Source organism: Mya arenaria, chromosome 17 (genome assembly GCF_026914265.1).
Source record: "Mya arenaria isolate MELC-2E11 chromosome 17, ASM2691426v1".
Lineage (NCBI taxonomy): Eukaryota > Metazoa > Mollusca > Bivalvia > Myida > Myidae > Mya > Mya arenaria.
The window spans coordinates 11223003-11239831 of NC_069138.1; the positions used below are offsets into that span (position 1 = coordinate 11223003).

Consider the following 16829-nt stretch of genomic DNA (forward strand, 5'->3'; position numbering starts at 1 on the left):
CATTATCATCATCCACATCATCAGCATCCACATCATCAGTATCAACAGTATTCACATCATGGCAATGTTCAGCTGCAATACAAAAACATCACATCACTGAAAAGTGACAGAAGCATCAAAAACAGAACAAGACTATACATTATGGTATTTAACATGGAAGAAAAACTACTGAATACAGTGCAGTGTGAATGACCTCCAACTGAGGACAATTCAAGCACAAACACCTCCAATTGAGGACAAGTTATTACCCTTGAACAACACATACAAAACTATTTCTTAAATATCTCTGGTATAAAATTTCATTTAAGCTAAGCACTTCAACCAGTTTTGTCTCATAAAACTTGAGGCACGTTTACTGGAAGTTCTTTATAGCACACCCACTGACAACCAATATTATAACACTTTGCAACTCCTAGTTAAGAAAAACACACCATATTTCAAGCGTATCAAAGACAACAAAAATCTTCAATCACTTATGCTTTCTCAAACCAGGGGACAATTCAATACAATTTAACAGAGCAACCTTGGAGTTTACCAATTGCACTGACGGCAAATAAAAACTTTCTAGTAATTTTAATTGTAAACAAAACATGTACGTTATACCAAAGAATTAATCTTTATTTAAAATAAAGGTCGGGGCATGATGGTGAACAAGCATGCACAGTTTCAAAGCCAGATGTCAATGGACTTTGAAAATATTTGAGGTGGTACGTAAACTTTAACGTAAATTCTAAGAAGAAAAAGGGGCATAATTTTCTCAAAATGCTTGATCAAGTTACCTCTTCCTGTGTACAGGTTGGGGGAATGATGGTGAACAAGCGTGCAAAGTTTCGAAGCCATATGTCAATGGACTTTGAAAATATTTGAGGTGGTACACAAACTTTAATATAAGTGGTCACGCCGACGCTGCTGCCGACGCTCGGGTGACTAGGATAGCTCTCCTTATTCTTTGAATAGTCCAGCTAAAAAATCATTGGTTAACACCTTATGCTGGGGCCTGAACTATAACTTTCTGCCAACAAAGTTATGTCCTGTTATACATGTAAAATAGGTGAGTATGTATTTTCCCCAATTCTGCGACAATATTTTCCTTTAGATTGTCCTATTTATGAAAAAAACATTTGATAGAAATCAGGTAAGAATTGGCCAAGAAAAAAACTTTGTCTGCAATAAAATAATTAATTATGCCTCCACTAGAATATGTGAATGCAAATGTTTATATGGCACATTATCACTTACATTCATTTCTACTTTGATAATAATTATATTTTGCATTTTTTTTTAATTATGCTTCCTTGTTTTAAACAGTATTCTATTTTACAATCAATTATTGGTTACAATCAATTGATTAGATATTGGCTGTAATTGGAAAGCTGTTGCTATTTTTATACTGTTTAACTGTTATATATAACAGTAAGTCACTCTAAGATGAATTTTATGTATTTTATCGGATATACATGGTAAAGACTGATTTAGACTCTTAGATTGTTTTTTAAAAGAAATAAAAAATAAACATTATATCATATCTTGCTTTCAACCGGCTAGTGGTAACATTCAATCGTATTTGGAGTTTTTTTATAAAGATGAAATTAAACAAAATGTACGCCGTTAAATATGATATTGTTTTGGACTTCTGCTACATTAACAATAAATCTGACTGCAAAACAACCATGTATCTTAAAGATAAGTGTTTAACATCACATCAGTTCACATACAACTTCTGAGCATAAGCGACAGTAAATTTTGGACATATAGATCTATATTATTTTTGATTTTGATTGTTTTAATTCCTTATGACCACACTTGACTTAAACATTAACATTAGAAAGTTAAGGTTAGTCACTGTACCCTAAACAGAATAATTTTGCATTCACAGTCACCTTAACATAAAAAAACATAATCGGGTCATGATTCTTTGTCGGTAGGGTTTGGTTGTCTTGAAAACCTATTCAAATCATATTGTAGTTTATTTTTCAGAGGGCTACAAGTTTGCTAACAGAAGTCGTACCAACACAAACTCGCACCAATACGAGTCGTGCAATATACGGACAGGTCGCCCCACATATGTATTATATAGGCGGTATGGGTAGATTCATATAAGTAGCTTGTCATATAGACTTTATATTAATTTACCATCATCAATTATCAATAAAATACCTTTAAAAAAGATATCCAATAAATATTGTAAAATTTGACAGAAATAATATGTACTACCGTATATAATCCATATGCGGGGCGACTTCTCTCTATATATGGGGAGACTTCATAGAAGTACTAGATTGTGTTGGTACGACGGCTCTTGTAATCACGTGTTTGATGAAGTTCATGCATGGTTGTTAGCTACAAGCATGATTGTATGCTAGTCTAAAAAAATAGACGTGTTATACAGGATTCTTCCAATACCTAACGTCTAAACGGGTTTGTGCAAAAACAGGGGGTTTTTGACACATATTGAAATTTTATTTCGAGAAGAATTTTATGTTTGAAATAGGTAATAAAGGTTTATATTCATATTTTACCATGTAACTTGTGCAAATATATTTTGCACAAAAAAGCATTAAATTGCAATAAAACGAAACTTGACTAACACAGACTACAATTATGCCAAGCTTAACAACAATGCGTTGTTAAATTAAACCACAAAGGTTACACTTGAATTATTTTTAGACAATACCATTCTCTTATTACACTTAATGCACCAGTCAATTGTAACCTCGCCCCCCCCCCCCCAGGTCCGGGGGTATACCGGGGATAGCCGGGGAAAAGGGTTGTGTTTTTATTTTCCAGGTGCCCCCGCAGGGCCGGGTGATCGCGATGGTTTAGTCATAACGGCAAATTTAGCGGAGATTGGGCCTTATATAGAGTCTCTGGGGTGCGGGGGCATTTGGTCGGCGTTTAACAATCAGTTCGTCCCCGCAAGGCGGGGATTTTACCCGGGGTTTGCTGAAATGAAAGTCAAAGTCCCGGCTATTCCATTGGACCTGGGGGGGGGGGGGGACCGTGGTTACAATTGGCTGGTGCATAAGTGTTTCATGAAACCAGTCATCAATATTAGACTTTTGGATGAACAAGCCTGAATTCTTAAACTTTTGCTTGGCATCAATTTTTTTAACAAGCCCTGCGCCCTGTATATAAAATTCAGAATTTTAACAAGCCCGGAAGACATTTTTCCAATGCAGGGGTTGCTAATTCATATTGATCTGTCAACAAAGCATCACCAATTTAAACTACCTAGCAGGTGCCCTTTATCTTTCCGCTCAATAAACTTAGCGCTGGGCTCTGTCATTCTTGGCTAGGAAAACAACAGGTGGGACATGGACGCTTAGAGTCGCCAAATAAAAACCGTCTCTGAAGACTGAAGCTATCATTCATCAACGACAACGTACAATTATTTGGACTAAGATGTATGCTATTAAGCATAATGCTTTAATGCACTGCTTTTGTAGATACATAAGCTATAATAATAAGTAATAATAAGTTTCCGGGTCAGACATCGCGAAAACATATGACATTCTCAAAAATCAATCGAAGTAAACAACGTATGGTCATGACCGTATCATACTGATAAGATAACACCTTTAAACATATATTTTACGATAAAATATTGTTATAAAGTAAATTAACAATTGAAAACAGATGTTTCACTCACTTGATGATGCGCGTAACACCGCCAATCGAGACCACTGGAGTGTGACCAAAAAAGAGGCAAAAAATGGAAATTTACGGACGGTCACGCACTTCCCATACACTTGACCCTTCTGACCTCCAACTGAGGACAGTCCATTTTTATGATATTATTTTTCGTTTCAAGTCATAAAACGAACTTTGAGACTACCTTAAAAAAATGCCAAATGAGACCGTCCTCAATTGGCGGTAATGGTCTCAATCGTTGCTGTTATTTCTAAGGATTGTCCTCAGTTGGCGGTGTGTGCAAACCCACGCGCGCACGCACGCACGCACGCACGCACGCACGCACGCAAGCAAGCATGCACGCATGCACGCAAGCAAGCATGCACGCAGGCACGCACATACGGTGACTTTCTTATTACCATGATTATCAGCTGTAAACCAAACATACATGTTATGAATATATACTAAAAAGAGCACACCGGAACTGCCATTCGAATTTTAATACGAAATATGCATCTGTCACGAAATTTTTAAACACAACTATTAAATAATTACAGCCGAATGAACTATTGATCAGTCCAAAATATTGCAAAACCATTACACTTTCGAAAGACAACGAATTCAAACAAATACTGACACTTGTGTATGAATGTTCACATATAAGACAAAGAAAAGTAAAACATGTCTGACTCTATCATTCAATATTTGCACACAATGATAACCAGTGATTCCATGACTATTTTCCAGCAAAATCATTGGTGTATAACAACCACAATCTTACTAAAGCTGCACATTGCTACATACTCTCCCCTGCTTTGGCAGAGGACGTTTTGTAATTCTTTCTGCATATTACTACACTTATACTTTACTGCAACAACTACGTCTTAACATAAATAAAGTATTTACTTACCAAATCATATGTTCAGGAAAGATATTTAAAATAATGCAGCAAAATATATTTCTAACATCAAAGTAGACAATTTCACATATACTTACCACACTTTATCATAAAAATTAATAAATCTAAATACTTCGTCTCCCCTTCTAAATATGCATCCTCGCAACAACGTGTCCATAAACAATTTATTCAGATATGCTGTTTATAAACACTATGCACTATAATAACATCATGATACTTCCACATTTCATTGATAAAAATAATCAAAAGGTTAACATTACTTAATAACAGTCTCAATAAGTCTGTAAGCCACGTACGTGTCCAAATGTTCAGCAAACCCGACTCCACCAAACTTGTCAATGCCTCTATCCTAGGATCTCTTTACAGAGTGACCTGTTATATAACCTAGTCACCATACTTTGCTGGTTGTGTTCTTGCTATAGGAAATCTTCTTACTTCCGGTTTTATGGCTCTATCTTATTCCATTGCTTCTTCTTCATGTCTTTTTGACTGTAACTGACTTCGTTTGATGTCCTCCTTATCTTCTAAACGAAGATGTTCTGTATCATCAATAGAGGTTGTATTATCTTTCTTCCTTGTATTTGTATGTATTCTACTTGTATCATCATTGTTGGTCCAATTATAACCTCGTCCGGCTTCTGCTTTACCAGTAAATTCAGAAACTTCTATGTACTTCTGTTCTTCCTATTTCATCATGCAATTCATTTCTTATTGTGTCATCTTCACTAACACGTATCGCTTTAAATCTACTTTCATAGGCATCAGCTGTTGTTCCTTCTGGTTGAAGGTCTTAAATTCTCCTTTTTGCATCTTCTGCATTACTACCTGTATTTCTATCTTCATTTATCTTCTGTTGTAATATGCATGGGTCTATAGGCGTCCAAATAACTGTACGCGGGCAAAACAAAACTCCATACTCTATACCCTTATCATCGTTTGAATCCTATGATTCTTCAACAACTTCTGTCACGAGACTATCTTTTTGAGTATGTTTATATGTTTCTTCTGTACCTTTGACATTATCATCTTTTGAAGGTGTTGTCTCTCTGGGATTAAGTATCTCTTCAATTCCATTAAGCTTCTCACGTGTCTCTTCCGAGCAGTCGACCGGATATAGGTGGTTTCTGTGAAGACATTTTTCTATATTCAATGTTCTACCTCTGACTCATAATACTGATATCTGCGGTCTTGGTGAGTGACTTTTTCATACGTTTCTTTTTTGAACCTATCTTCAATGTTCTGCTTTCCCTCAAAAGCCAGCCGCTTTATAAGCACAGCGTGACCAAATTCTAACTTCGCTGCTTTTGCCTTCTTAGCATAATATGTATTCTGTTTCTGTTTCGCCTTATTTGAATACTGTTCGACAATTTTCTTTATATTCATCACCTTGTTCTAAAGTTCTGATATATATCGTTGTATGTTTTTAATTTACTGCTTGTCGCCCTTGTCAACTTCAAATACTGAGTCCATCGATAGCTTTGATGGACGTCAATCATAAGCCAAAAGAGGCTATCTCATGTTGTATAGGGCGTACAATTGTAGGCGTACACTAGTGGAGCAACTGTTCTTCGCCAGTCCACTTTCTGCTACTTATCCAGTGTGCTTACATGTCCAGATGTGTTCGGTTCATACGTTCGGTGATCCCATTCCCAAATGGATGGTAATGTGTCGTTATGGTCTATGGCATATGTGTTAAATTGCATATTTCTTGCTTGAGCTCCTATTCAAAGTTTGCTCCTTTGGTCAGAGCGAACGAAGGTTGGTATGCCGTAGTGAATAATGAGTTTGTGAACTTGTTATTTCTTTTCACTTTTTGATAGAGATTAGCTGTCGTACGCTATTGCTTTCTTGTTTTGATCCTGTTCTATATATAGCACCGCCCTATTCGTTTTTTCTAATGCCTCTGTGTGTAAAAAAGGGTTGAGTAAAGATGGGATATGCCAAAACCGGTGGTCGAGTTAACGTGTCTTTCAATTCATCAAACATTTTCTGCCTTACTGTTGTCCACGTCCAAGTCTTATTTGTTGTTATACTTCTATTCTTCTTTGCGTTCCCGGGAACAAATGCGCCAATGGTCTTTTTGTCTTAAAACAACCTTTAAAAATATTATGTGGTAGCCTCAATTGCTTAAGATGAACGAAGTCCATTCACATTTTCTGGTGTAGGACAGTTCTTCACCTTTTTCTATCTTTGTTGTATCTGTTTCCTTTCCGTCGGCGCCTACGACGTGTCCCCCAAGGAAATTCACTCGGTTTTGAATGAAATAACACTTCTCTGCTCAATTTGAAATTGCATTTAGCTAATTTTGTGAGAACTTTGTCTATTGTTTGCAAGTGTTCATCACGCTTATAGGATTGTAGGATATTTTCCTAAAATTACAGAGGAAAACAAATCGGTTCCGGATTTATAACATCTCAGGTTAATAACTGTTTATCAGGCCGATTTACACTTGCTAGGTTTGACACTGGGAGTAACTCTTACTACAACAAGTGATTATGTTTCGGTTGCAGTTACGCCCCTTCTTTGGTTGAAACAATTGCAAATGGTTATACTTTTGGCAGTATCCGATGCTTCTGGCTTAAGAACAATGGATCACTATAGAGATGACTTTATATTCGCTGGTCCAACAGATTCCAATCATTTCACAGATCTCTTAGAGAAGTCATTTTCGATGTAAGGCGCTTGCTGTCCCAATAGCAGAAGAAAAAAATACTAGGGTCCAGCGTCTTGCTTAGATTTTCTTAGAGTTTTTATCGATTCCTTTACTATGTTAATTCGTATTACCCATGAAAAAATTGAAGAATTAATTCACGAAATAACTCAACATTTAATTTCCCGTTTGGCGGTGAATCCTTGCTTCGCGCAGCCTCATTTGGTGCGATTGCGTTTTACGTCAAGTCGATACTTAGATAACACATTAATACACATCTTCAATTAAGTATCGATGTTACCAGGTTTTTTTTTGCTGATGGTGCTTTATATTAAAACTGTAGCGTCTCTCTGGTGACGCTTGGTAGGGTCTATGCTGGTGATACTTGGATTGATAGGGACGACAGGTTATGCAGCGCGTCTCCCGCCATAAACATTAACCCGTGCAACTTATCGCCATAACTTAGTATTTTTTTTGTATTATAAATTAAATTCAACTATAGCATGTAAGCCAAAATAAGTTAATTGAATAATCTGAAACGTTTTATGTATTGGTTACTTCCCTTCACCAGAACCGGATTTCCTGGTCGCATGGAGCTACACGTGCGAGGTCCCGCTTCTTATGCTGGAATCCGTCGATTTTTCAAACCACGTGTCTCTTTCCTATTTAACTGACAGGATTCTTTTAATAGATTCTTTGATCAAACGAATGCTTTCTTTCAGATAGGTTGATACGAGCAACCGTCCCACACTGAATCTCTGAATATCACTTCATGGTAAACTGTGTCCTGAAAGGTCCGGCATTCTTCAGATTAACAGGTAGATGGTTAGGTTAGTCATATGGACAGCAGCAATGTAATTCACTGATGTATTTTAAGCTTTAACAATAATAAACGCTCTTATGGCTGACTATTTAAAGACATTAGTTCAATATCCGTTATATAATTATTGTTTCGACTTTATATAACGCTTTAGTTAGAGAATATGAGGAAAAGGTTGATATTTGTGTCCATTTATAAGCACAAATTAGGAGAAGTGCATTTTCTTTTGAAGATAATGGCTAATAACTAAGTTTGTAAATCATATTTGAAAAGATCTGAGTTGTATTGCTTCTATTGACAAATGGATAGCTATGACGTAAAACTAAAGACACATCATCGAAATTCGTCAAGCTGGGAATCAGTGAACTCGGCATCACTGATGATGTAACGAGAATGATTTCCAGCCTGTGGTATTGGTTACATTTAAGAACCGACATTTATTGGAGGGAGGGGGCTGGCCAGAGGGTGATGGTTGAAGCGAAGACTGTTTTAAAAAATTAATATTGCAACTAGCTTTTCACAATCAGTTACACATGTATAGACTGTTGACAATATTGTCAGTGGCATTTGAAATTGCCCAGACATTTCATATGAGCTTAATACTGCATGCGCATGCTTCCCACCAACATTGGCCTGATGTGGGTTCTCCTGCCGTAAATAATTTCAAATTTCAACGCCAATTTCCTGTTTAACTCAAAAATTAAAATACTTCAAATTTCCTATTTCAATTCGTTCTGATGTATGTTTCGGAGATAAATGTGTCTTTCGATTAAATTTTCGGTTCAAACGTTCTATTTAAGATGTTAATAAACAGACAACACTGAAGTCTGATCTGACGTTGGCGCTTTCTGGCAGCATGTGGTTTGTCCAACATGAACCAGACGTAAAGGTAGATTTCGTTTACGGTTAAAACGTACAGTCTTCTTTTCGTTATATCACTGACACACTGTATGAATATTGTTTTGCTAATAATATTATCGACAGTCAATAGTTGCACTTAATCCTGAAAGTTCTAGGGGCAGGACAATTGGTAAGTGAAACACGTTAATACATTTTGTATTGCGATATAAAATGTATAAGGGTAAACACTAGTGGTTATAAATGTTATTTTATACTTAAGTCATGTCCATTAATAACATTTCTTACGGCAGAAAAATGACAAAAAGAGAAAAAGAATATCTTTGCTTTTTACTTCATTAAGAAATGGCACCTATATCTTATTGAAAATTGTCCTCAATTATCGCCTTCGGCAGGGCTTTTTACCCGGTCACCCAATATGTATTGTTAAAGCTATTAGTAACAAGTGCCAACCCTCTTTGAAGCGATTTTTAGCAATTATAACCAATGTTTTTACTTACGAATGCTTGATATATCTAGGTAATATGCTTGATTTGATTCTGTGTGAGAACATTGTGCTCCTTGTCTGTATTTTAATTGCTGTCAAGTATCAATTCCAGTACTTGAAACGAGCCCATGAATGTGTCCGGATACATGCACAATATTTAGGAATATGATTTCTGGTAGGAGGTAATACTTAATCACTTAAGTAGTCAAACATATTTTGCAGGTTTCTCTGTTTTATGTTGTTCACAAACATCTTAACAGTATTACAAAAAAAAAGCAAAAACTGAGTGTGACAGTTTGATCAATCAATAAAAGTAAGTGCATTATCTGGCATCGCAGTTGTCTCCCTTAGACTGATGTTGATGGTGGATCTGAAGATTTAAGACAAGCAGATATTGGTTGATATTTGTAGGGATTTACAAACCACCAACGTGTTTTTTTGAAGATTTAAACTGCTTAATGAATACTAATACAAGGTTTAATGTCGGGTTCGAAGTCAATATATAATCCAAAGTAACTTTTCTGTTTCACATGGTGAAGATAACTTCTGAGACTGAATGGATTATTTTCTTTCAGATATGCCTACACGAGCAGACAGCCCACACTGATTCCCTGATATTGAGGTCAGACGAGGTATTTCATGGCAGGATGTCGTTGCCTTGCATTCACCAGAAATATAGATATATGGCTAGGTAGCGTATTAAGGCACCATCTTGACACCATACAGCTACACCAACAATTATACACATAATATTACCTTAATGTAACCTTAATTAAGTTGGTGTATTTAATACATAGGACCTATCGGTTCTAAAATTTCATTTGACACAGGGGATAAATGTCATAACTTGATGTGTATCCTATGTCCACGGACAAATATCTGGTCTATCCATTGATAAAGCATGCGTATGCTCTGTCATTGACTTACTTTATTTATCTGGTCAACATTGGCTCCTGATTGACATTTATTATGAATTATATATAAAAATACTGTAATTCTTGCAATGTCCATTATTATTGAAATTCTTTCAATATTAAATAACAGATTCACGGGGGGGGGGAATCCTTGAAATGAGATTTACCTGGCATTTAAAATAATTAAAAATATATCATAAAATCTTGAACAAATGTGAAAAACTGTTCTGATCAAAGCTGTGCTAAGCCTTCCTTTTCTTTAGTTCATCTTCAAAACTTAGTTCTTTTATATTTTTTTATATTTTCGAAATGTGATTAAGCATTCTGGAGGAAAGAAATTGACAACACTAGGTTAGGATTTTAATAAAATAAATGCGAAATACAATGAATGTCGTCTTTTAAATATCTGACTTGAACGGCCACTGTCGACGTGTTAGAAACGATTCATGACTTTACACTATCGGATGTCATTTATATCTGAATATGAGGTATTTTAAACCTTTGTTATTTAAAATGCCGGTGTCATTTAAACTTGTTTAATTAAAGATTGAAACTGCTTAATGTAAAATTATAAAACAAGTAATACGGGGTTCCGAAATACATCTATAATACAAATTAACTTTTGTGTTTTACTCGGTTTAAATTACTTATGAGACTAAATATGTTATTTTAATTCAGATATACCTATACGACCCGCACTGTATCCAAGATATTGAGATCACCAGAGGCATGTCCTGGCAGGATGTTGTTCTATGCTGCCCAGCATTCACAAGAAATGCAGATAGATGGCTAGGTAAGTCACAGCTTGACATCATACAGCTACACATTAAGTAATCTTGATAATGTTGCGAAACGTTAATATTATTGGTGTTGAAAATACATAAGACTCTTATTGGTTTTCAAATGGCACGAAGAAAAATATGTCATAACTTGGTGTGTATCCTATGTCAAAAGACAAATATTTGGTATATCCTTTTACAAAACAAACGTATGTTATAACTTGCTTTTCTAAAGTTGTTGTAGTGTAGTATAATGTAGCAAAGAATGATCAATTTGTCTAGCAATGATGGTGTGATTAAGCATTCTAGAGAAGAGAAAATGACAACATTATTTTTTCAAATTGTTTTATATCCTTAAATTACTTTTTTGGCTGTACACGCGATTTACATTGCATGAAAAGTAAATTTCAATTGGATAGGAACAAATATTATTCAAAGCTACATATTATGATTATTTATGTTAACATACAGTTTTACTCAATGATGTGTGGAATGCTTTAATAGTGCCTTTGAATGTCACAATCTTTAGATGTGTTAACATGTTAATATAGTTGTCTCCCTTCGTCTGATTATTTAAGAATATTCTGCATATTTATGACACAAAGGTATTGATGTGCTTTATCAACTGATACTTAGTGGGTGGTTGTAATTATGCAATCTTCTAGCACTTTTCATTCTGTTAAACTAGCGACTGGCTTTGTCTAACCACTTGCACAATTACATTCCTTTGACCCAGACACCAAATTTCATTTACAAAAGGTGAGTGTATTATTTGGCATCGCAGTTGCCTCCCTTAGACTAATGTTTATTGTTGATCTGAAGATATAAGAAAAGCAGATATTGGTTGCTGGTAAGATGTGACATTTACGGGATTTACAAACCAAAAAGCGGGTGTCATTTAAACTACCGACTTGTTTTATTGTAGATTTAAACTGCTTAATGTTTACTTACAAAACACTTAATGCTGGGTTCGAAGTGGATATAAAATCCAATGTCACTTATCTGTTTAACTTGGTTTAAATTACTGTTGAGAAGGTATGCTTATGCAAGCAGACGACCTACACCCAATCCCTGATATTGAGGTCACAAGAGGCATTTCATGGCAGGATGGTGTACTGTGTAGTCCGGTATTCAACAGAAATGCAGATAGATGGCTGGGTAGGTCACAGCTTGACATCATACAGCTACACCTGAAGTAATGTTGATCATGTTATGAAACTTTATACTATTGTTGCTGATGATACATAACAGTCCAATTGGTTTTAAAATTGAACCAGGAACTATATGTCAGATCTTGGTGTCCACAGAAAAAAAGTTGGTATATCGATTTACAAAACGAGTGTATGCTATAATTTACTTTGGTATATTTGTAGTAGTGTAGTAAAGTGTAGTTTAGGATGAATAATTCGTCTAGCAATGTCAGTGTGATTCAGCATTTTAGAGTAGAGAAACTGACATCAAATTTACTACATTGTGTTTAAAGCTTTAATCACTGCGTATTTGGCTGTACACTAGATTTACTATGCATGAAAACTAGATGTTAATTTGATGGAACAAACGATAACTTTTCAAAGCAATAGGTTATGATCGACTGTGTATACATACAGTTTACTCAATGATCTTGATTTTATTGACCGGGAGATGGTGCGGAATGCTCTTACACAGTATTTGGATGTAAAAATCTTCGGATGTGTTAAACTGTTATTACAGTTAGTCTAATATTTATAGAACATTCTGCATATTTCGGACACATATAGATGTTCATTATCAACTGATAGGTTTAGTAGGTGGTTGTAGGGTTAAAATCTTCTAGCAGTTTTAGTTCTGTTAAGCTAGCGACTGCTTTATTCAACCACTTACACAATTACATTTGTAGGACCAGACACCATGTTGTATTTACAAATGAATCTCGATAATACTAAAATTGCTTAATATTTTTCTTATTGTTTTCTTCACTTTTAATTATGTAAATATTAATACATGTATCGACAAGTGTGAGGGCATGGACATGGTAACTAGTTTTAGCCCCATGTAGACTCTGCTTCCTGTGAACTTTTGTTTCACTGACTGTTCCATGGCGGTAATCCCATCATTTGAGTGCGGTCTGTTTATGGTGTTTGTTTTGTGTATGTGGTGTTCATAGGTTTGTCTGTCTTGTTCATTTTCGTTTGGGCCCTTGCTTTCTGTCCCTAAACATTGTTAATATTAGAATTTTCGACTACTTGGCTTGTCTTTGTAGGTTTCATTGTATTATTGATATATTCTCATTCTTTATATATTCCCTAACCTTTAGTACCTTTGTAGTTAGTTAAGTTTAGAAGATTTTTGGGGCTTAACAATTAATTGTGTCGTAAGATTTAATCGTAAGCGAATTTATTTTCTCTTTCAGTTAAAGGATTGTAAGTAGACTTCCCCAACTAAATCCCTGATATGTAGGTCACATCGGGCTCTTCCTTGTAGGATATCGTTATTGGTTGTCCGGCAAACACCATACTCACACGCCGATAGATATATACATGTGATGCATTTGGGCAGCGACTAATTTCAAATCAGTTACCTTTGAAGCTTTTATTGTCGTTTGAAGTTAACAGTTACAAGAATATGTACATAAGATCAGAACACAGAGATATGGATTTAGCATGTGTGTCGATTCAGAACTTTACATGTTACATCTACCTATGGATAAATAGCTGATTACTGGCACAAATGTAATTGCAAATGAAAGAGTGTGTCCCATTTTTATCTGGTCTCAATTCAGTTATAAAAGATACAAATATAACGTTGTCTATTGGAAAATCATGTGGTTTAGGTGTACACATTTGTTTGGAATTATCTTTATTTCTGAAGTACTGTACTGTTTACGAAAAAGGTCACATTGAACTCTCGGGTAAGCCAACTTTCATGGCAAAAACAGGAACAGCCTGAAGACACAGCATTAAAATGTTAACGATATTTTATCCATCAATAATTATCACAGTTGCCTCCCTTTGACCGCTGTAAGCAAAGGACAAGCAGGTACAAGTTGCTATAAAAACTAACTGCCTGCTTAACGGAGCAAGGGAATTGATTCGGTGTAGTGTATCTCTCTTAACATTGTAGTAACCAAATTGAAGGTGTCTTAAAATTGCCAATATTTTAAATTCAAACTCGAAATTGCTATATATTCACCCAAAAGGCTTACTGTTATGGAACGAGTTATATGAACGGGTCATTATTGGTCAACTGATATGTCACTTTAATACCATTTTTCATCCTTTTCTGTCAGCTTTCAGAACAACAAATGGATGTCAAAATACCCTTTGAGGGTGGTGAAAGTCTGGAAAATGCCCTTGATGAGAACAAATATGAAGGTGCAGTCAATGGACCTCTTAAAAGCAATCGACTGCCTGCGATATGATATCATCTAGAAAAACTTAATATATTTGGTCTCTCAGCTCAGTATGTAAATATATGCACTGCTACATTACAAACAGAACACAACGGGTCAAACTTGGTCAAATTACATGTGACTCGGACACCATCCAGAAAGGCGTTCCACAAGAATCAATTTAGGGCATCTAGTCTTCAACATCTTTCTCAATGACCTCTTCTACTTTATGAATAAGGCAGCCTTGACTAATTATGCAGTTGGCAATACTCTTAATGATTGTGATACAAACCCTGATTTTGTTAAGACCACTCCTGAAGAATCAAGAAACGTTTTGATAAACAGGTTTACTTCCAAATGCATGCAAATCCTCACAAATTTCATTTTGCTCCAAGTCTGTTAAAGAAAAAAAACAATTTCAGTATACTTAGTAACACTGTTGTTTGTAAAGAGCAAGTTAAACGTTGCGTTGATATTTGAATACGAGATATATTAAATAATTATTGTTTAAGAACATCAAAACAATAAAGCAAAGTATTAAGTGTGCGCATTAAGAAGAAGAACAGCCGAAAACTACATTCTGAATCAGCTATTGCTGTTTTTGTCTAAAAACGGGTAAACGTCGGATTGGTTAATTTTTAAATATATTCGAGTGGATTTTCTAACAAAAAATGCTATTATTTTCGTAGTAAGCTTCGTGTCAATGTTGGACCATCACTTGTAATAACATTGTTGCATTGCCATTCTTTTGCTGCATATCAAAACAATGAAATGTGTCCTGCTGCATGCACTGGTCCGGTGACAATAATTATTATTCAAAGCAACATGAAGTTTACTCAATTGAGTTAATTTTATTGACCGAAAAAGGAGCAAAATGCTTAAGATAGTGGTGATAAAATGGCATTACAGAGAACAATCTTAATTTTTAGGACACACATTTATTGGTTTTCATTAACAACTGACTTTTTTAGGTAGTAGTTCTTTCATCTTCTAGCAATGTTCGAACCGGAAAGCTAGCGAATGGATGTTTTAAACCAGCTAGGCTTTTACAGACTGTTGACAAGACGGCCAGTGTCATAAAGAAATGCTCAGACATTTAATTAAAGTTCGATAGAGCTAACGTTTCAACAAAGTTGACTTTAATCCCAAATAGATTACTTGACCTTAAGTAACTTTCCAGCTGACTTTACAATTATTGAGGCTTAATATGTTATTTTTTCTTACAACTGAATCGTTATTGTATTTGTTCTATTTCAGATAAGACAATATTAGCAGACGTTCAATACTAAATACATGATCTGGTTGTCATCCGTACGTTATGCCGTTAGAGCCATCGCCTGTGAATGTGTTGATTTGAACGCGATACTACAGCTATTCTTGTCATTGTAAGTTTATGTTTACAGCAATAGTTGCATACTTGTAGAATACTTAATTAATCTGTATGTGTGTAGTTGACACATAACACACCCATAAGTTGAAAAATAACATCCTGGGGCAAGGTCAGTCTTAATGTGGATGGTAGCATCTCCCCGTGGTCTATAACATGAAATTCAATTGTTTGAAATACATTGTTAGCTGTTCCCACAAAGCAGCACCTTGTTGGTAACAGTATTGCACAAAAAAACTACAGGGACAAGCCCAGCAATGCAAAATTCAAAATCAAATGGGGGAGGGGGCTACGCTGGATAAACAACTTCGAAATGTGTGCAGCCTTCGATGCGTCATAATGGCGTCGAAGTTGTCTCCCTTTGACCTCTTTTACGAAAGCATTCTGCTTTTTGAGAACAAACAGGTACTGGTGAAATTCGCAACTGATGTATTGTTCGTTTTTTTAAATAGAGTGGAGTGGAGTGGGATGTTGTGTACTGCTGTTGAACTTTTAAACTTGTGAATTGCTGGCAACGTACAATTTAGCTGCCGTTGTCTTGAACTTGTCAATATTTTCATTTAAGCTTGAAGCTGCTACATTCTCACTTTTTTAAACCTTTTTACTTTCTTACATTTCTTACCATACGTTATTGTCATTTCTTACTTAGTTTAGGTGAATGTTAATGCTCAAATGAGATTGAATCGCTAGTATTAATGTTCTCTTACAGATAGGCCAATTCGAGCAGAGATTTCACACTGAATCCCTGATCTGAAAGTCACATTAGGTTTTCCCTGACAGGATGTGTTCCTTTGTTTTCTGGCACTTACTTAAAGCACAGTGAAACGGATAGGTACTATATTTGGGCCACAGCGTACCTTCTCATAACGACTTTCGTAGCCTTTATTATAATTGTAGGTTAAACAAATAGTTAACTCATCAGTATATTATATAAAACAGAGATAAACTTATATTGATTGAGCTGTAAAAGCATAAAAGACCAATTAGTTGACAATTTGCGTTGGATTTTATTCTGAAA

At 35.4% G+C, this 16829-nt stretch overlaps 1 protein-coding gene across 2 annotated transcripts; it reads left to right on the plus strand.

The window, feature by feature from the left end:
* Window positions 1-7926: 7926 nt before the first annotated feature.
* On the plus strand, window positions 7927-15803 carry LOC128223791 (uncharacterized). Of its 2 annotated transcripts, none has more exons than XM_052933185.1 (5): window positions 7927-8017; window positions 8820-8908; window positions 9940-10055; window positions 10957-11071; window positions 15682-15803. In XM_052933185.1, the coding sequence occupies exons 1-4, from the start codon at window positions 7972-7974 to the stop codon at window positions 11069-11071; spliced, it is 366 nt and encodes a 121-aa protein (XP_052789145.1). In that variant the 5' UTR covers window positions 7927-7971; the 3' UTR covers window positions 15682-15803. The 2 variants fall into 2 exon arrangements, with proteins under 2 accessions (XP_052789145.1, XP_052789146.1); XM_052933186.1 differs by lacking the exon at window positions 15682-15803 and adding an exon at window positions 11746-11815.
* The last annotated feature ends 1026 nt before the right edge of the window (window positions 15804-16829 follow it).

Excerpts from the sequence above, each read along its gene's own strand:
- LOC128223791 (XM_052933185.1), top strand. The coding sequence starts at position 7,972 with ATGGTAAACTGTGTCCTGAAAGGTCCGGCATTCTTCAGATTAACAG. Across the intron at positions 8,909-9,939 it reads AACATGAACCAGACGTAAAG|ATATGCCTACACGAGCAGAC; the intron begins GTAGATTTCGTT and ends ATTTTCTTTCAG. Across the intron at positions 10,056-10,956 it reads AAATATAGATATATGGCTAG|ATATACCTATACGACCCGCA; the intron begins GTAGCGTATTAA and ends ATTTTAATTCAG.